Here is a 21486-nt window from a genome sequence, read left to right on the forward strand (position 1 = left end):
GTTACATTATTTGAATTCTCTCCAATTATGTTCACTGATGTTTCTCCGTCCAGTGTTTGAATATTTGTTAGAGGCTGCAGTTCCTAGGTAACAGCCACCATGTTGGTAACGGAAACCTGTAGTTTGAGGCTAAAATACATGCTGGCCATTTGCATACATTTTTCACTAACCATGAACTGACCAATTGCTTTTGTACTTTCCAGCACCCTAGAAAGACATTGTCATAAAATCAACTGGCTCCAGTTTAATGTTCCATCTTTGCTTCCCATTGCCCCTCCTCACTTCTTTATTTACTCCATGCTCTTCATCACCTCAGGTCTCCCCTTCCAGAAGCACTCCGTATATCTCTAGACCTCTCTTTCTCTGCCGTTCTTGTATCCTCCACCTGCAAAGCATTTTTGTTCCTTCCCAGGCCTAGGCTGTGCATTCCCTCGCCTTGAGCTTCCTGAAATCCCCCTTGTCTATGTTTAAGTCACAGTTTACATGGCCAGGCCTGTGAAGCCTTTCTAGATCCTACAGTAAAAATTAATCTCTTCAGTCTTCTCTTGGTAATGGTTTCTCCTCTTATGATGCATGCAGTTTCCTTGTGTGCTATTTAATATCCTCTTTTGACTCCCCACCAGATGTTAAACTCCTTGAGGCTGATTGTATGCTTCCAACTGGCACAGTATATAGCTAAGAGGAGGCACTTGGAAAATGTTTGTTAACTGGAATTAAACACACACTTACTGAACATGACAATATTGGCTAATTGAATCACAATGAATGGCTGGTCTAGATATACAGTAGTTAATGACTATTATAGCACCCATTTTTAGATATCTAGCCTTTTGCCCCAAATACCTCAGTTCCACAGGGGTATAGAATGCATGTTTAGTGGTTTGGACTGGCAAGAGAGCCTATCAATGTTACACCAATATTTCAACACCCTCTTTGAGCTTCTCCTGCTAGGGACACTACATTCTTTATATCTGGGCACATCCAGCTGGCACAGTCTGCTGTCGCCTCTTCCAAACTGGCTGCAATGCAAGAAGCCGGGCTGCAGGACGCCTTTAACACATTAGTTAAGCTTGCTTAGCTTGTGATTGCCTCATTCCAACTTGCTACACCCAGTAACAGCTTGCAAGTCTTGCTGTTGGCTACATCAGTTGTGCTGTGATGAGCACCCTTCTCGGTCCAGATGCCTAGGCTTATCTCAAGACTGTTGCTGGTGAGCTGGGCTCTCTGTTTAACCTTCAGGAGGATTTGCAGGTGATGCTGAGCTAAATGTTCAAGGAGGTGGTAGTGTAGTCTGAGCAGATCTGGGCTTACAGGTGACCCATATACACATCTGCTTTACAGACTGAGAGTCTGAGCTGAGCCTTGACATTGTGGTGACACCACACTGTCACTGCATTCGTCTCTTGAGTCGTGCAGTCTTCCTGATTTGGTACTCAAGTTCCTTTTAGATTAACAAATCAATGAACAGCATGTGACACAAGCAGCCACGTCAGGTAATAGCTTTCAGCTCTGTATTGCCAATGGTATTCTTTGGCCATGTCCAGGTTTCTCTTAATGTAAGTAGGACTGGAATTTTTCTCAGTATGTGACTTGCTGTCTGTCCATCTGCGTGTGTATAATTGAGTTATGTTTTATGCAGATTTTAACTAACAGATACATTAGATTATCTAATAAAGTTTGCAATTAAGATACCGTACATGTAAACCTTAAAGTAAAAAGATGATTTCCGTAAGCCACACACGAAAACCTATCTCAGTGTTAAGAGTTCCACCCCCTTTCTCTGAAAAAAAAAAGGGCGGGGTGGGGGAGAGAAAGAAGTGCACCAGCATTTATCCAGCAGGCCCTTTATGTATATATCATCTCATGAATTACAACCACCCTGAGAGAACGGGTGTTACACGCATTTTAAACATAACAAAACCAAATCTCAGATGACAAGAGCAGTCTACATTCAGACTTTGAATGATTTACCTCCATGCTTATTTTGTTTTTAAATTTTTGAGACAGGGTCTTGCTCTGTCGCTCAGGCTGGGGCGCAGTGGTGTGATCTCGGCTCACTGCAGCCTCTACCTCCTGGGCTCAAGCAGTCCACTCACCTCAGCCTCCCGAGTAGCTGGGACCACAGGTGCACACCCGGCTAGTGGTTTGTATTTTTGGTAGAGACAGGGTTTCTCCATGTTGCCCAGGTTGGTCTTGAACTCCTGAGCTCAAGGGATCTGTCCACTTCGGTCTCCCAAAGTGCTGGCATGACAGGCGTGGCATGAGCCACCGTGTCCAGCCACTTCCATGCTTGTTTACTGCCTCTCCTTCATGGCTGCAAAGCGTGCTCATTGCATAAGGATGCTTACAATTATATTTCCCAGAAAACTGTTTCCTACTATTAATTGTTGATTGATTCTTTAACACACCATAGACCTCGGGTCTTCCGTGATGTGGGTGATACTATTCCTGTGCCTGAAATGTCAGACCAATTCATCTCCCTTTTGAACTGTTCCTCATGATTTACCTCTTATGGTACCTGTTCTTTGGAGCGTCTTTAAAAATCTATATCCCATTTTTCCCTTGACTCTTTTATTTCTTGGATTTAAAAAAAAAGAGAGAAAAATGCATAGATATCTTATGTAGCAAAATAGTGTGAACATTTGTAAAGAGTCGTCTGTTTCCCACCCCTCTTCCATTTCAGTCTTTTTCTGGAGTAATGCATTTTTTGAAATAATTTCAAACTTAAAAAATATGGAGAATAACCGTACACTCCCTGTCCAGATTCACTAATTTTTCACATTTTCCCACATTTGTTTTATCACCTTCCTCTCTTTCTCTCTCAATATATAAAAATGTTATTTATTTTCTGAAGCATTTGACAGCAGGTTGCACAATTCATACCCCCTTATACTTTAATAATTTAGTTGTATATTTTCTGTACTCTTCATTAGTCTCCTTTAGCTTGAAACAGTCTTCATTGTCTTTCTGTAATATAATTTATAGATTATAATATAATTTAGAATTTATATTAGAACATGTAAAATAACAAATGTTGTTAACATGTTATATTGCAATATATGGTTATAATATATTCTATAAGTGTAATATAAATATGTAATACTTAATGTTATACAGTTTATAACATATACTACATATAATTTATAGATATAGCATATTATATTAAAAATGCATAATATATAAATACTGTATGATATATAGTTATGTGAAAATGAAGAATGAATAATGTATAAGTAATAAATATATAAAATATATGCATATTATATGTGTAATGCATTATACATATAATATATAATAATATATACAATATTATAATGTATTAGATTATAATGAGTTATAATTATGAATCATGGTGTAATGTAAATTAGAATAAATTAATATGCAATAAAATGTAATGTTACAAAATATTGCTACATGTAAAATTTATAATTTGTTAGTGTAATATATATTTATTTGTATTTTTATCGAATGTTCCTCATCTTGAGTTTCATGTTTTCTCGTGATTCTGTTCAGGTTATATGTCCCTTCTAGAATACTGCATAACTGATAGTTATGATGGTTCCTTCAAGAATGGTGATTTTAATTTGATTCCACAGTTAAGACATAGTGCAATATAACACATTTTTTTCCATAGTGCTCTTTTTAAATATTTTCATCTAATGATTAGTAAATAGACACTTTGAAGTTCTGCTAATACTTTGCACCTCAAAAACTTTCATGCCCTGGGTTTAGCATCCATTGATGTTTTTGATGTTTCTTGCTTGCTCCAGTCTTCACTCTTCTGGCAGCAAAATGGTTATTTTCCAACTCCACTGCTCCCTCCACATTCATTAACTGGCTTTTTAGTGAAGAGAAGAGGTCTCCTTTCTCTCCCATTCACTTGCTTGCTGTATGTATGTAGGTACATTTATATGTATCCATTCATTCATTTATATATATATAATTACGCTTTGCTTAACAATGGGGACATGTTCTGAGAATGAGTTGTTAGGTGATTTTGTCATTGTGCAAACATCATAGAGTATACTTACACAAACCTAGATGGTATGGCCTATTGCTCTTAGGCTACTGTACTGAATACTGTAGGCAAAAGTTACACAATGGTAAGTATTTGTGTATCTAAACATATCAAACATAGAAAAGGTACGATAGAAATATGGTATTATAATCTTGTGGGACCACCATCATATATGTGGCTTGTTGTTGACCTGAATGTTGTTATTCAATGCATAGCTGTATTTATTATTAGTATGGACTCATGGATTTCATTTTCAATGGTTTATAATATATTATTGTACTCATTTATTTTAATATTCAAATTGCCTTAAGTTTGTTTGGTGGGAGCCCCTTGTTGCTGGCTTCTATGCCCTTTTGACTATCATTTTATAAGCATTTTCTTACTTTCTGACACGAGATGATCCAAGCTCCTCTTGAATTTCCCCAGCCTCAGCCCTGGTATCAGCCAGTTTTCCAAGGAGCCGGTGTTCTCTTTTGTGGGGAAATAGTTTGTGGTTAGTGCCAAGATGGCCCATTGCTTCTGAGGTTTTATGTTTATAGGCCCTTTCAGTGATAGAGCTAAGAAAAATATGCACACATGTACACACACACACTTACACACACATATACTAGCATATAGCAATCATCAATTCAAACTCATTCCCTTTCTTGTTTTTTTTTATTTTTTTTTTATTTTTTTGAGACAGGGTCCACTCTGTCGCACAGGCTGAGTGCAGTGGCACGATCACAGCTCACTGCAGCCTTGACCTCCATGGCTCAAGCAGTCCTCCCACCTCAGCCTCCTGAGTAGCTGGAACTACAGGCATGTGCCATCATGCATGGCTAATTTTTGTATATTTTGTAGACATGGGGTTTTGCCATGTTGCCCAGGCTGGTCTTGAACTCCTTAACTCAAGTGATTCGCCAGCCTCGGTCTCCCAAAGTGCTGAGATTACAGATGTGAGCCATCCTGCCCGGCCCCATTTTTGTTAAAAGTATTGATTCTCAATTTACTTTTTTCTAGTTCTCTAAAAATATTGTCTGCTCCATTAGCATTATGGTACACAGAAGGACACAGTGTCTGACTCTCAAATATTGCTCAAAAATTTTTTTGAATAAGTTAATAAATGAATAAATTTTGATGCTGTGAATTCACGCTCTAAGAAGAGAGTTTAAAAATAACGTGTGGAAATCTTGCCCCTTCAATCCTCTTTTTTCCTTACATAAACTCATTATTAAATATAATTGATAATCAGAGGTGCTTAGTCATATATTCAGAACTTGAAGAACAGTGAGTTTTCTATGTTATTATATCTTTCATTTGTCTAATAGCAAATATATTTCTGTAATGTATTTGTGTAATGGTTTTCTGAAAGTAATTGTCCGAGGTTTTCATTTTTTATTATTTTAACTTCCAAGGTGGCTGGGATCGTTGGCAGAGCTGACGTGTTAGCGTGTCTGCTGTTTCTATTGGCCTTTCTCTCCTACAACAGGTATGTGTGGCTAAGAGTGCCCTTCACTGTGATTGCAACTGTGCCATGTGTGTAGACTGTGAGCATGTGCCTGATAGGAGAGAGGCTTCTGGTTGTGAAATGCTCAGTAAGCTTTCCAGGGACCAGGAATAGGAAACTCTTTATCCAGTGCTGGGCCGTTTCTCTTTCAACTCGGTTCTGAACCACACTGTAGCACCTTAAAGGGATTGCTTTCCCAGTGCTGAGAACCCAAGCACTTGCTTTTTCATTCCTTTTACTTGTAGTTTCTTACTGAGAATTGAATTTGGAATTTTAGCTCTAAGCCAAAATGTAGTTGATGTAATGTTCCTCTTTTATTTGCCTATGATTTGCTTAATTTTTCCTTTTCATTTTGGTCCTAATTTTTTTCTCTTTGTTAGCCTCACCAAAGTAACTCAGAGCTTAACATGACAAAGCTGAGTATAAAGTAGCATTTCTTGACTGTAGTTTTCCAATTTACATATAGTTTCATCAAAAGACAGAAGTGTTTTGCGTTGGGAAACTGAAAAGCCTTAAAATAATTTCTCATTGTATTGCACCTTTACCCTAAACCAGTCAGATTCTCATCTGAGTCACGTCATGTCCATATAGCGAAAGGAGTGGATTAAAAAGAGAATGTGAATGGGGGCAGCTCAGAGCATAGCCTGTAATATGGTTTGGCGGTGTCCCCACCCAAATCTCATCTTGAATTGTAACTCCCACAGTTCCCACGTGTTGTGGAAGGAACCTAGTGGGAGGCAATTAAATCATGGGGGCGGATCTTCCCCATGCTATTCTTGTGATAGTTAATAAGTCTCACGAGATCTGATGGTTTTAAAAATGGGAGATTCCCCGCACAAGCTCTTTTTGCCTGGTGCCTTCCATATAAGACGTGACTTGCTTTTCCTTGCCTTTCACCATGATTGTGAGGCCTCCCCAGCCATGTGAAACTGTGAGTTCAATAAACCTCTTTCTTTTGTAAATGGCCCAGTCTCCAGTATGTCTTTATCAGCAGCATGAAAACAGACTCATACAACCTAGAGAAAGGGGGCAGGTCAACCATGTTGCTCAGTTTCATGGAGAGATGCCTGATTAAGCGTTTGGTGGCCCTGATCTTTGGGATCAGTTCATTGACCTATGGTCTTACAAAACCCAGTGACTGAGGAACACTGTTCTAAACCAGTGGCTCTTAATTAGGGGTGATTTCCCTCCTCCTCCGAGCCATTACCTCTTCTACCTGCAGGAGACATTTGGCAATATCTGCAGACATTTTTGGTTGTCACAGCTGAAGAGGTGCTCATGCATTTACGGGGTAGAAGTCAAAGATGTTGCTGAACAGACATTCTGCAATGCACAGGACAGTCCCTACAACAAAGAATTATCTGGCAGAAAATGCCAGTGGGGCTAAGATTGAGAAACCTGTTACAAACCAATTTAGACCTTGGGTCAATGATGAAATGAATTAAGTCTTAGGAAGTTTTGTTTTGTTTAAAGGGTAGAACATTTTCTTAGCATAGTGTAAGTCTTCTTCTGATCCTGGCTTTGTAACTTCCTACTACATTCTTGATTGTATGATGTGGTGTCATGAAACCGGATAATATAAGCCAAAATATAACAATTAATTATTTCTTGTTTACTGTGGCATTAGAATATAAGTAATAATTGCTTTGGAGTTTAAACTTGTTCTCTAGGCCTGTTCTGTGTGGTTAATATGTTTGGGGGCATGATTAGGCCTGCAGTGTATCCATATCTGTATGATAATGAGCCATGTTATTACAGATTGGTTTTGCATGCCATTCTCACTTTCAGAAATTTGAGCTATAGACCAACTCAATAGAAATAAATGCCTATCCACTACAAATTCTGTGTATAATTTTATGCAATTATTCTAAGACATAACGCTAAGGAGAAGGTGTCTTAACTACAGAAATATTGGCCTCTACTTCCATGGAATAGGAGCCAATAGGTGTGATACTTGTTGAAGGGAACAGTGATGTTTCTTGGTAGGGGGCCAGCTCTGTTTTACAAGGTGAGACAAAGGTTTAGCAGCACCAGAGAGATTTTGAAAATCCTTGTTGGAAATTAAACTGAGAAAAAAATAAACTGTATGTAAGGTATGCTCATAGAAAATGAATTTAAAAATTTTGGCTCAATGAATTTAGCCAAAAGAAAAAAAAAGGTTAAAATCATTGTATTTTCATCCCAGAGAGAAATGCTTATTATATTTTGGCATATATATCCACTGGTAACTTTGTTTTATGTATGGAAGCATATAAAATACTTCACTACCATAATGATAATGATGATATACACTTGATGTGTGACAAGTCATTCGTTTAATCCCTCCTACAACGCTGTAATCCCTTTTCACACATAAGGGAACTGAAGCACCAAGAAGTAAAGTAACTTGCCCCATATTACCTGTTAATTAACTGCTGTGGTTAGCAGGGTATCCAGGGAACCTGGCTCCTGAGTTTATGCATATAGTTTAGTAACTTGATTATTCACTTAGAATGTATTCACTTAAACCTCTTTTCATGTGACTAAGTATGTCTCTCTGGTAGAATTTTAAATGGCTTTTTGGTGTTCATTTGTTACATACCATAGTCTGTGTATACTGCAATTTAAGTACCAAATTCAGTATTGTGGGGATGAAGGCTCTTTAAGAAATCTCTACTCACCTGCTTAATTTCTTAGAACACAATGAAATTGACATTAGCTCTTATCTTTAAGAGGTGGTATTTCTAGCAGACCACATTCTTGCTTAGGTTAAAAGAATCTCCAACTTGTTTTTCAGGAGTCTGGATCAGGGCTGTGTTGGGGAAAGCTTCCCTTCCACGGTGTCTCCCTTCTTCTTGCTGTTCAGTTTGTTTCTGGGGACCTGTGCGATGCTGGTGAAAGAGACAGGCATCACGGTGTTTGGAGTGTGCTTGGTTTATGACCTCTTTTCCCTTTCCAACAAGGAAGACAAGTCGTAAGTCATTTTAAAGTTTTGATATCAAACGGCGTGTCATGGGCAGGGAAGAATTACTTAAAACAATAGTTTCCAATCTTCCATTTAAAAAATACAAGTATAACACTTTATTAAATGTCATCTCACCTTAGACTGTCACATAATCAACAAGGCTTATTTCATTAAGATAAGTGCATTATATATGTTAAAATGCTTCACACTTTTATATAAATCATTGAGGACTATGAAGTTTTTGTGAGCCCCAAATTTGGAATTGAAAAGTATCTATGTTAATTGGAAGTTTATATTGCTGTTTTGTTTTGGTTGCACGCTGCTGAGAAAATCTTGATTCATAAAAATAGTGATTGCAAATGGTAACAGTTTTTCACAGCTTGCTTTGAATCCCTGCATTTGCATGAGGGTTATCCATCAAAGAGCCCCTTGTCCTGCTCTTCTAACAATGCTGTTACCTAAGAGTTTTAGGAGGCACCCATTGGAAGTCCACAAAGAGCCAGTCTACACCATACAGGAGTACATACACGTCATATTCAAATTAATGAACAACCTTGTTTAGTAGCCTAATTTATTTAAAAAATTTAAGGCACACTCATTTTATGTTGTGGCTTATAGATGATAAGAATCACTAAGGCATATTAAAAGTTCAAGCACATACTGTAATTTTCTTCCCCATCAAATCGGTAATTACCAGTAATTTTACAAGCAGACCCCATTTTTCAGTAATTATAAGGTCCTTACTTTTAAACTTTTAAAAGATGTGGCTAATATATTCCCCCGCCTTATCAAATGAAGAATTTTATCTGAAAAAAAATCCTGCTTTTTAAATCTCATTTCCTACCTCTTTATACTTCTTGACATAAAGATAAGAGCAGTGATATTGAGTGGCAACAAACTGAGATGAGTCAGGAAATTCCGATCACCTTCCTGCCTGGAAGCGTGATAGTTGGGGATAATTTAAAAAGAGTGTAGTGCTCTGTTGGCTCTCAGTAAATCTCAGAGACTTATAAAAACATGGAGCCAAATAATTACTTTCACCCAAACTCATGCCAAGAAAACCGTGAGCCAGAGGCCCTCCCTTTGGTCTATATGAGGACGCCTTTCCTCCGTATCCTCTGACCGGTGGGAGTAACTGCATTGCCCAACTTACTTTTTAGGGAACAACCTGTAAACCCTTTTTCCACTTTCCTCTTGCATCTACCTTGTCTCAACCTCCTAACTTCTTTCTGCTATGCCGCACTGACAGCAAAAAGATAAGACAGCTGACTGAAGACGCACTGTCTCACGTGGTCCAGTCCAGAGCTATTTTACTGTTGTCATGAAAGTCATGTCTTCTCTGATCTTGGGACTCTCCAGGCCACTGGTTCCGACACCTCTTTCTTTCTTCTTCATGTAGTAACTGTTGAGCCAGGCCTTTTTCAAAAGGGATAATTGTCTCTTTCCTTTCTTTACCTTCATCATACTAAACGGCTAGAAATTCTTTGGGAGAAATAATACTGCTGATACAAGTCCCACAGCTCCGTCTGGGTCTTTTTTGTTTTGTTTTGTTTTGTTTTAAGAAACTTCTAGGCTGGGCGCGGTGGCTCACGCCTGTAATCCCAGCACTTTAGAAGGCCAAGGCGGGCAGATCACAAGGACAGAAGATTGAGACCATCCTGGTCAACATGGTAAAACCCTGTCTCCATTAAAAATACAAAAATTAGCTGGGCATGGTGGCACGTGCCTGTAACCCCAGCTACTCAGGAGGTTGAGGCAGGAGAGTCGCTTGAACCAGGGAGTTGGACATTGCAGTGAGCTGAGTTTGCGCCACTGCACTCCAGCCTGGTGACAGAGTGAGACTCTGTCTCAAAAAAAAAAAAAAAAAAATTAGCTTTCATATCCAGCAGTGCAGCCTAAGTGGAGGCATTCATTTTTTTCTTCATGTTTTATCCACCCATTCAACACATACTCATTCTGCCTAACCAAGAGCAAGACAAACACGGTTCCTTCCTGCAAAGAGCATATAAGATGTTGGTGGAGAGAGACATTATGTAAATAATTCGATGAGTGATTGATTACAGTTATAAAAAGTGATAGGAAGGAACCAAAGGCTGTAACATGGAGACCTGGCCAAAAATGGTTAATATCACCTAAGGGTTGGCCCTGTGCTGGCACTGTGCCATGTCACTTGCTTGCAACAGTCTTTATCCTCATTTTACAAAGGAGAAAACAGAGGCACAGAAAGGATCCTCCCCACAGTCAGCCAGCCCAAGTCGAGCCAGGATTTGGACCCATGTCCATGTGGCTCCAGATTCACAGGGTTGGCCGGGAGCACCATTGCCTCCAGGGAGGAACATATGACAGGGACTCAGGAGACCTCGCAGGACATCTGCTGCTCAGGCATTATGAGAGTTACCCAACTCAGAGGTTCTGAATATCTGGGGAGTCGTGGACTCTTGAGAATTTCACAAAGTTGTGTCCCCAGAGGAATGCACATATACACAGAGTTTTACACAAGCACCGAGAGGTCTACTCCCCAGTCCCTACTTTATCTGCTGATTTTGAATAAACATCTTAGCACTAGGTGGTTCTTGAGATCTTTCACTGTATGATTCAGGAAGCAGGAAAGAAACAGTAATAGAAACAAAATGTTGCAAGTACTTTCCTACAAGTGCAATTTATTCCTAAATTTTAAGATTGGCACACATGGATGGAATGAGATTTCTTCTATTTGACATCATCTTTAGGAGGAAAGATTTTCAGTGAAAGATCAGCTCCTGAAAGTTATCTTTCTTTTGTAAAAATTCAAGATATAATTCCCAACATGCAGAAAATAACATTCCCTGTCCACAGTCATCCTCTCTCTCCAGAGGGAATCACAATCCCAAATTTGACATTTTTCATTTCCATGATTGTTTCTAGGACTTTACTTCATATACACACATACCAGTGAATAGAAATGTATTGTTTTACATATTTTCAAACTTTGCATAAATGCTATCACTTACTTTTTTTTTCATTTACCATTGGGCTTTTGAGATATATCAGTGTCGATATATGTAGCTATATTTCATTTATCTTAACTGTTGTATAGTATTTAATTATCGTTATCCATTTTTCTGGATTTGGAATTTAGGTTAGTTCCACATTTTTGCTGTTATAAACTATGCTGCAGTGAAATCTCTGTGCATATATTCTTGTGCAAATACATGAAGCTTTCTTTCAGGCATAGCCGTGGAAGTGTAGTTGCTGGGCAAAGGATAGATGCACGTTGACTGAATTACATCTGGAGACATTGCTCCTGAAATGGTTCTAGCAGGAATGAGAATCCTCTTTGTTTCACTTTCTGACCATCCCTTGGTAGTATCAGATGTTTAAATTTTTGCCCATCTAGTGGTTATGAATTATATCTCAGAGAATTCACAATAGAAAAACTGTAATTAAAAATTGGATGGTTCAGCTATGAGCAATATCTTACAAGAATATAATAATGTAAATCCTTAATACCACTTCAACCAGATATTCTGAGACAAAACCTGTTTGGAGGGTGAGAGGTGAAGAAATGTGTGTGTGTGTGTGTGTGTGTGTGTGTGTGTGTGGCCATCTAACAAAGACTGAGTTACAGTGTTCTATAGTAAGTCAATATGATAAGTTCTAAAATTGTAATTATGTTGTTTTAATAATATGGCCGTAAATATCAGAAACACAAGAGCTAAAGACTTGAGAATGGTTGTTTCCAGGAAGCAAGACTTGTGGGTGGGGCAAGATACTGCTATTGGTTGTTGCAAGCCTTGTCATTCTGGTTGACTTTGTTTTCCCTCAATTCCATGCACAACAGGAGCAATGGGGCCCTCTGTCCATGCAGCCCACAGCAGCCCGGGAGCCCCCAGCCCTCCTCACTGCCAGGCCATCCTCACCGGGAGAATGGGAAGCAGCAGCGGTTCCCTCACAAAGGAGCTTGGGGTGGCTGCCACTCTCCACTGCCACCAGAACCCAAGAGCAGTGGATTCCCAGTGTCCCCACGAGCTGTGTGGTCCATGATGAGGTACTGGGCTGGGTTTCTTGGTCCCTGCATGTTTTCAATGTCCAGCATCACCTAGTGCAGCCTGGGATACCTAGGGAAGTGAAGCACTGAGTCAGCACACTATGACCTCCCTCTCTTCATGCTTCCCTCGTCACCCCCTTCTTTCTGTCCCCATTTCTCTCCCTTCCTCCCCTGTATTACAATGGATAAGAAAGGAGGAGTTAGAGGAAGCAAGTGGAAGCCCTGCTGCCTGCCTGTGATGAGGTGTGGGTCTGTGCAGCCTCAGACTTCAGAAGATGGGCGCCCTCCATTTCCTGGGGGAGGGGAACGTTCTCCCTCCCCTTCTCCTGCCTCTGTCTGCTCTTTGTGTTTGATCTGAATTTATTGCAGTCCAAATATGAGAGGAAACCCAGAGGACTCTTCCTTTCTGAAATGTTTTTGAAGATGTATGAAAATCTTTACAGCATTTGACTGTTTTTCTTTTCTTCTTCTTCTTTTTTTAAATATTTTGACCTAGCCTTGAAAATTAGTATGGATTTATCAGCACAGGTGTTGCTCACTAAATTAGGTTGTCTCTAAAATATCTCAGGCCACGGGCAAGTCAGAATATAACAGATATATGTTAAAAGATAAACTTAGGCACATTCAAAAGCTAAAGAGTTTATTTGAGCAGAAAGTGATGAATGAATTGGGCAGCTCCAGACTGCGGGTGGTTTGGGGCTCCCCTGCTGGGGCAGGGTGTGGGGAAGCTTTTATAGGGCAAATGCAGAAACAGAGCAAAGGAAATATTTGATTGGTTAAAGGGGAGTAGTAGCCCTATGTGGATCATTCCAGTGGAAAGTCCCTAGTTAGAGGTTAGTTGGTGGTTAAGCTTGGTTTCATTTTACCATTTACACTGAGTTAGGTTTCTCTGCTGATGTAGGGATGCAGGGTGACGGAGTCACCTTAGCCTAATGACCTCAAATTATTTTAACATATGGAAATTCCATTCATAGGATTAGCACTTTACCACTTCAGATTGCTGTTGTTACTCTTCTGTGTAGTCCCTTAAAACTCCCTCTTCCTGCAGTCTTTGTTTCCGATTATTCTTGCCTTTGCCTGTGTTTGTATTTTTTATCTTGCCCCATTCATTCATTCTTTTGTTCATTCATCAATAAATATCTGTTGAGTGGCTGACAAGTGCATGTTCCAGGCACCAGGAGTGTCTTGGTAAATAAGAAAGACAAGGTCCTTGCTCTTGTATAGCTTTCCTTCTAGTAGAGGAAGGTAGACAAAAAGTAATCAACACTGAATGAACAATGGGAGTGCTAAGAAGAGAGTAAGGCAGGATGTGATGGGAGCGATGCCTTAGCCTGGGGGCATTTGGGTTGGTTGGCCAGGGAAGGCTTCTGAATCCTCCGGAATGAGGAGAGGAGCCAGTGAATATGTGCAAGGATCTGGCAGAGGGTTCCAAGCTTGACGGTCATGAGCAAATTGGGAGGAAAAGCGGTGAGGGCAGGGAGGGGGCAGGGCACAGGTGAAGGGCTGTGCTGGCTGTGGAAGCAGGTTTGGATTTTATTCTGGGGGAATGGGAAGATGCTGGAGTATTTTTGTTTTTATTTTTATTTTTTAAGTATAGACAGATATGATTACATTTCTTTTAAAAACATTCCCTCTTGTCTCTTTGTGGTGCAGGCTGTTGGGGGCAATCATGAAGGAGGGAAAAGGGTTAGGAGGCTTTCACACAAGCTGAGTGAGGGAAAAGGGGTCTTAGCTGAGAGTCATGGAAACTGCAATGAAGAAATGAGGTGGATTTGAAATACATTTCTGATACAGACCCAACAGGACTCGCTAATGTTTGTGATTACGGGGAGAAGGAAAGGAAGGAAACAAAGATTTCCAAGTTTCTGGCTTAACCAGGGGGGTGGATGGTGGCATTAGTTACTAAGTGGAAAAATTAGGGGAGTAATAGGTTTTCCGGGGGTTAGGGAGAGAATAAATCACAGTAATGCATGAAATTCCCGAGGAAAAGGGAAGAGAAATAAAGGGTTAAAACATTGAGAAAATCTTGACATTTTTGTTGAGGGCCATGGAGGAAAAGAAGGTGAAACAATTGGGGAAATTGTGAATTTTTTAAATGGAGGCTAAAGAGTGGAGGAAAATGAGTACAGAGATCACTGGAGATGTTCAAGGTGGGACAGAAGCTAGGCTGCCATGTGGCTATGAACTCGGTTAGGGCAGGTTCATGCCAGGGTGTCTCACAGATGTGTTGCCAGCTCCTGTCACAGTGTCTGGCCAATAGCAGCTGCTTACATGTTTGTGACATGGATCAGTTGATGAGTGGATGATAAGGAAATGTTGGAAATTAAGCATAGATGGAACATTTTCAATAAATTTGCCAATGAAGAAATGGAGAAAAGGTTGTTAGTGGGAGAGAGGTTTGTTTTTTCTTTTCAGACGTGTGTGTGTGCGCGCACGCGCATGTGTGTGTGTGTGTGCGTGTGCGTGCGTGCGTGCGTGTGTGTGCATGCGCGTGTGTGTGCGCGCGCACGTGTGTGTGTGTGTGTGTGTGTGTGTGTATTAGAGAACCTGTAGAGAGGACAGATGAATCATGCTGGAGCAGAAAGGGTAGGATGAAATATGAATTCCTGTGGTGTGCTGCTAATTGTTTAATAACTGGCTCTCCAAAGAAAGGGACTCCTGATTTGTAGTGTTTGCTAATGTAAATACTCCCACTGTGGCTGATTTCAAACTATGAGTGTGACTTCACTGACCACAGAGTTGTGAGAGCTGTGTCATAGTCCACTGTGATGCCATGTTTCTACCAGACAGATGCAATAGACATAAATAATCTCCAAAGCATAGATAATAGCAAAGTGAAGCAAAAGCCAACTCAAGAGTAATGAGCTTTGAATATTTAGTACCTTGTTTAAAATATGACATATTTAATTTTAAGTTTATTTACTTTAATTTTTAATAATGGCTGTTTTTTAAGTCAGTGACTTGTAAAATTCCTAAAAATTTAATAGGCAGCTCTTCCAAACCAGTGTCAGCCAGCTCCAGAGCACCAGTGAGAAGTTCCCTCAGGAGGGGAGAACTACTATGTACCAGAAAGGGGGCTAGCATGTCCCATATGTTATTCTATCTAACCACTGTGGTATCTCTTTTAGGGTAGATATTGTAACTCCCATTGCTATGAAGAAACTGAGGCTTAGAGGTTAAAAAACCTTGTCCAAGTTCACATAGTAAGTGGGAGGGTCAGGATTGGAACCCAGACTGACTCCTAAACTTGTGCTTTGACCATTTACTATGCTCTAAAGCCCAGAGTCCAGGGTGAGGGCTAAGCCTTGGGGAAGAGGCAGGGTGCTTGTATCATTTCTCTGTGGAGCTGGCCTCTCCATTGAACTCTCAGCAGGTACAAAGATTCTTGCAGTCATCTCTGGTTCCACAAATGAGACACCTCTTGACTTGCTTCAGTATAGGGTATTGGTGCTAATACATTGAACTAGGTGACATGCTTTGTAGATGACTTTTTCTTTTTTTTTAACCTCAAGTAGCCGGCTATTTTAGAAAGAGTGATGATCGGAAAGCAGCAGACAGCACAGCTGGAATTGGGCAGGATTCTCACTAAGTTAATGTGTTTGTGGGCCTGGACCATCTTCCCCCCATGGAAAGTTGTCATATATCTTTTCTCTTTGGAAGAAAAAAAAAACAAACGATGTCATACATTTGAGTATAAATTTGATTACTGTTACAATTACTTTTGAAAACTGTGCTTGTACTTTTGTCAGAAGGTGATCAGGTAAACCAAATAAAAGTTGGAAGAGGCAACGTTATCATAGTTCTTAACATCTCTGACTCTGCAGACAGACCGTTTAAATCATGGCTCTATCACTTACTTGATCCTGGACAAGTTATTTAATCTCTATGAGCCTCAGTTTTCTCATCTCTCAAAGGGGGAAATGCTGGTTATCAGGACTAAAAGCATTTGTACATGTATAAGCATGTAGTTGGTGCCTGGCATACCATGGCCACTCAGCACATGGAAGCCAGCAGCGTCATTATTATTAGTTTAGTATTCTGAATATTGTTTTCCCCATATGGGTTTCTGAGCACCAGAATGCAGTATGAAAATGCTGAACCTGCAATATACAGGCAAGGAATGAGTTTGTGTGGATTTTTGTTGTTGTTCAACTTCAAAACTATTAGGACATAGTTGTATTGGATGCATTGGTGCGAGGTTGACAAGAATTGGGCTAAATGTTATCAGGCAAAATATTGTTTTCAGAAGTTATCTAATACAGGGGAAAATCTAACCCAGGAAAAAATCCTACTGCAGGTCATTAATTTAGTTCGCCTACTTTTATGTGGCTTACTGATTGACTTATGGGTAGAAAGTATAATGAAAAGCCTAGAGTTGAGAGTACCTACTCTAGAATCAGATTACATTTTAGTTGATGCTTCTTTTACTGAATTATTCCATGGGAAATGAGAAATGTTTTGTGTATAAACACCCCCCAGCATCTTAAATACATCAAATTTGTGCACACATGGAAACGCTTTCCCTTTCACATTAGAAAGCCCAGTGGATTCTAAATGAAATCTTACCTTCATTCCACATATATCAAGTATATACACACCTATATATGTATAGTCATTCTTCATATATACTTGATTGGTTTCATATTTAAATGACAATGACCACAATAGGCACTGAAGACAGTTCTTGGCTCAATAAATTCTTGGACATTTCCTCTTTCTTCTGCTACCCTTCAGGGTATGTTATGGATCATTCATTCATTCAATACTGTTTACTGAGCACCTACTATGTGTCAGGCACTATTTTTGGTTCTGGAAATATGGCAGTGAAATAAACAAAGCCCTATCCTTATGAAACTTTATGGGATAATGATCATGATATTTCTACATGAAATGAACTCCTTTTCTACTTTTGTGGGCAAGATAATGGTAAGATTTTCATTTCAGTGGCTCTTAAAAGTTTTTTCCTGTAAATACCTTGCACATAGGTGTACAAATAAAAAAACAAAACAAGTTTAAGACTAGAGAACAGTCTGGCACTAAAGTGAATTATAAGGTAATTAAATTCAAGGGACATAGGGAGACATATAAATATTTTGACCTTCAATGATAAAATGGGTAACTGATCTTTTGTGTCATTTTTATGTTTTATTGCTGTAGACCTTATATCACACTTTTTCCCCAAAGTAAGAAATGCTGTGCAAATTAAACTCCTGAGGTAAGCTTTTGAACTTTTATGTCACACATATGATTCTATGAGTAGGGAAAACGTGTTCCAGATTATTAACAGTCTCATACCATCTTTGAGAGAAACTTAGTGAGCTAGTAATATGAAATTTGCAGGTGACAGAACAACTCTGTGTTGAAAGCCTGTATTATTGATGAATAATAACTGAGTTCTCTTTCTCCCCTTTATACATCATATTCACTGATTGATCTCAGATGAGTCATTTTCAGTCTCATTCAGCTGCTGCTTTCAAAAATGAAATGACTGAGTAAGAGGTGTAGAGTTAACTAATGGGCCCACACAGAAAATACATGTAACAGTTAAAAGTGAAGTTTGTAGGTTCGTATTTATTTAATAAATCCCACATCCCTCATTTTAAAATCTCTTAAAATATAAACCTCAGTGATGCATGTTAAAAACACAAACCACCTCGTGGAAGCAGATATGAACCAAGATCTTACTGTAAAGGGTTGTTGCAAATTTTTAATTGCTGCTAATAGCTTTTTCCTCGCTTCCCTTGCGTTGTGTATAAATAAGCCGGTCCACATTTCTCTATGGAATTCTCTCTTCAATGGCATGCATAGTTAAGTCTTCAGATGTAGTTTTTAGGTGACTGTATTCAGATCACTGTGAGTTATTTTCAGGAGGTAGGAGCACGATGGTGGCAGACCCAAGAAAGCACTAACTTTTAGGCTGAACTATATAATGACACTGACCAAACTAACCAGTATAATTAAAGTTATGTATTATTAAACAACTTTATAACTGTTTATACTCAGGGTCCTATCATTCAGACACAATACCCAAATTATATCCTTCCTAATTTTTGTCCATATGCATCCCTGAGTTTTTTCCCTTCTTCAGTTTCTTTCTATTTTTTTTTTTTTTTTATTATGGAGTCTCACTCTGTTGCCCAGGTTGGAGTACAGTGACATTATCTCAACTCACTGCAACCTCTGCCTCCTGGGTTCAAGCGATTCTCCTGCCTCAGCCTCCCAAGTAGTTGGGATTACAGGTGTGCTACCCCAGTTATTATTCATCAATAATACAGGCTTTCAACAGAGATTTGTTCTGTCACCTGCAAATCTCATATCACTACGTCACTAGGTTTCTCTCAAAGATGGTATGAGGCTGTTAATAATCTGGAACATGCCCAGCTAATTTTTGTATTTTTAGTAGAGACAGGGTTTCACCATGTTGACCAGGTTGGTCTTGAACTCCTGACCTCAGGTGATCTGCCCGCCTTGGCCTCCCAAAGTGCTGGGATTATAGTCGTGAGTCACTGCTGTAATCACGAGTCGTGAGTCACTGCTGTAATTCACTGCTGTAGTGAATTGACCATAGTTTTTGCCAAGACCCTGTGTCCTTTGGTGTTCTGCGACTACCAGCACACTGAGTGAACGTTAAGGCACTGCAGAAAGGAGGTGGTTGATTACTGCAGGCAAATGACCTCCTATAGAGAAGGAAATAGTTTATTGAGAAGAGTAAATGAATGGTGGTATTTTGCTCTAGGTATGACAGAAATGATGGGAAATGTATTTTTTAAAAATAAAAATTTAAAGTTGGGCACTGTGGCTCACACCTGTAACTCTTTGGGAGGCTCACTTTGGGAGGCTCACTTTGGGAGGCTGAGGTGGGAGGATCAATTAAGCGAAAGAGTTTGTGGCTGTAGTGAGCCATGATCATGCCAGTACACTCCAACCTGGATGACAGAGCAGGACCCTGCCTCTAAAAAGAAAAAAGAAAAATTAAGTACAAAACTTATTTTCAAAAATAAACTGTGTCAGTTAGTGTTAAAAGGCTTCTTAATTATGAACTGTGTTTATTGGAATAGTGTCATTACTGTGCCTTTAATGTTCTTCGGTGGGTTATTTACTCAAGCTGGTTTCCTAGGTCTCATTAAAGTAGCTTTTCTTAAATATAGAACTTGCCAGAAAAGTGTTTTCTTTGGTGGCTAGAGAATTTGAAGAGAGATTTTTGTTTTTTCTATTACTGTTTCTTAGCCATTAATTGAGAGGGATCTTACCCTTCTTAACCAGACCCAAAGTATGTGGTAAAGCAGGAACTACCTTTATAAGCTCCCATCTGAAAGCTTACTGGAACTCCACATCGTTCCTGAACTGAGCTCAGCACTAAAGTAGATCATTTCAATAAAGTGCTTGTTGGCTTCATTCAGAAGTTAGCACTAAAAGCTTCTTCTAAATAAATCACATGCTAAGGAGGCAAAAATTCCTTTTAATTTACGGGTAGCAGTTGATAGTTTCTAACTGCTGACAGTCCCTGGTTCATTCGGCTTCATCTTGATTGGGTATCGGTTCTTGGCAATATTTGATCCTCTGTGAATTTCAGTTAGGGGATGATAAGTTCTTTCCTTCCTCAGTGTAGAGTAATCAAGCTTAGGCATCTGCCTTCCAACTGGATGCACAGGGACATATGTTGAAAGAGAACATAGGCATTTCTGGTTTGGCTTGCAGTTCCATCACTGTCACAATAGTCTGTTGAAAGAGGATCTCGGGTCTCATGGCTTTCTGTCAGCTCAGCAGACACCATATGGAATACTCAACCTCTGGCCTGTGTGAGTAAGAGATTGGCAGCTGACTTCAAGGCCACCAAACAGCTCTCTTCTTTTGCAGAACACAGCCAGTGCTCTTACGGTGCTGCAGGGAGTTAGCTGCTGATATCTTTGCCCTTTTAGTTAATGCTACTATCAACCAGTTTCATTTTTTTCTCTTTCTCTTTTTTAATGTAACCTATTGACAGGTTGTGGAGTGATTGTAATAAAAGCTGTATCAGTTCATCTTAACATTGTAAACACTCAGATGATATGTAAATAATTTTTTCTTGAGAACATTAATCTATGCCAGGTAATAGATCATTGTGGTTTCAGATAATTTGGTGGGCTTTCCAGGTTGCTGCTTGGAAAATTGTCTGGCACACGTTTCGATCTGGTACTATGTATTGTAGAGTTAATATGACAGAACCTTAAAGATATACATGCTTAAATGAAATTAAAAAAAAAAAATTGAAGAGGTTTGGAAGGACATTTTATCCATCAGAAGAAAACCAGAATTTTAGAAGTGGAAATGATTTGAAAATTCTCTTAAAATTCACAAACAAGCATGTTGATCATGATTTTCATCACGATCAACATTATGAGTACCACTGTAGCACTTCCCAAAGGCCAGGAACCATGCCTCAAATTTTACAGATGGCTTACAATTTTAATTCTTACAAAACCTATGAGGTTGGCAGTGTACATTACCAGTAAAGAACATGGACTCCTACCAAAGTATCTGGGTTCCAATTCTGCCCCCACTGCTTACCAGGCATATGATCTTTCACAGATTTCTTACATGCTCTGTGTCTCAGTTTGCTTGTGTGTACCATGGCAGTAGTGATACTAAGGGATCGGTATCCCATGAGATTATTGTGAAAAACAAATGAGGTAGGTATTACATGAAACAGCTTATGATAGCTCTTAATTGTGGGTTTTCATAAATGATAGTACTAGGATTTAACTCCCCTCTCCCATGTTTATTTTATGAGAAAGCCAATGTGGAAGAATTACTATTTAGAAAGCTTTTCTTTTTACACCATTCACCCTTTCTTTGCTGTGTTAATGAAGGAAAGTTGTATAGTCTTTGTTTGACTTTATGGTATTTGGTTACTCTACCTCATTTTATGAGCTTACACTATTTTAGAGGGAAATAGATTATAAGAGAAAAACATTCATGTAACAATGATGGCCAGTCCATCAAAGTTTAAGACGATAATAGAATCCTTA

At 39.3% G+C, this 21486-nt stretch overlaps 1 protein-coding gene across 2 annotated transcripts in view; it reads left to right on the forward strand.

Annotated features, from left to right (window-relative positions):
- The window catches only part of TMTC1 (transmembrane and tetratricopeptide repeat containing 1), a 710718-nt gene that overhangs the window by 423165 nt on the left and 266067 nt on the right, over positions 1–21486 (forward strand). For both annotated transcript variants that reach the window (XM_011979572.1, XM_011979573.1), the window contains 3 exons: positions 5416–5489; positions 8284–8460; positions 12272–12478. In XM_011979572.1, coding sequence (XP_011834962.1) covers positions 5416–5489; positions 8284–8460; positions 12272–12478 — 458 coding nt within the window. The remainder of the gene's footprint in view (positions 1–5415; positions 5490–8283; positions 8461–12271; positions 12479–21486) is intronic.

Source organism: Mandrillus leucophaeus, unplaced genomic scaffold (genome assembly GCF_000951045.1).
Source record: "Mandrillus leucophaeus isolate KB7577 unplaced genomic scaffold, Mleu.le_1.0 Scaffold203, whole genome shotgun sequence".
NCBI classification, from domain to species: Eukaryota; Metazoa; Chordata; class Mammalia; order Primates; family Cercopithecidae; genus Mandrillus; species Mandrillus leucophaeus.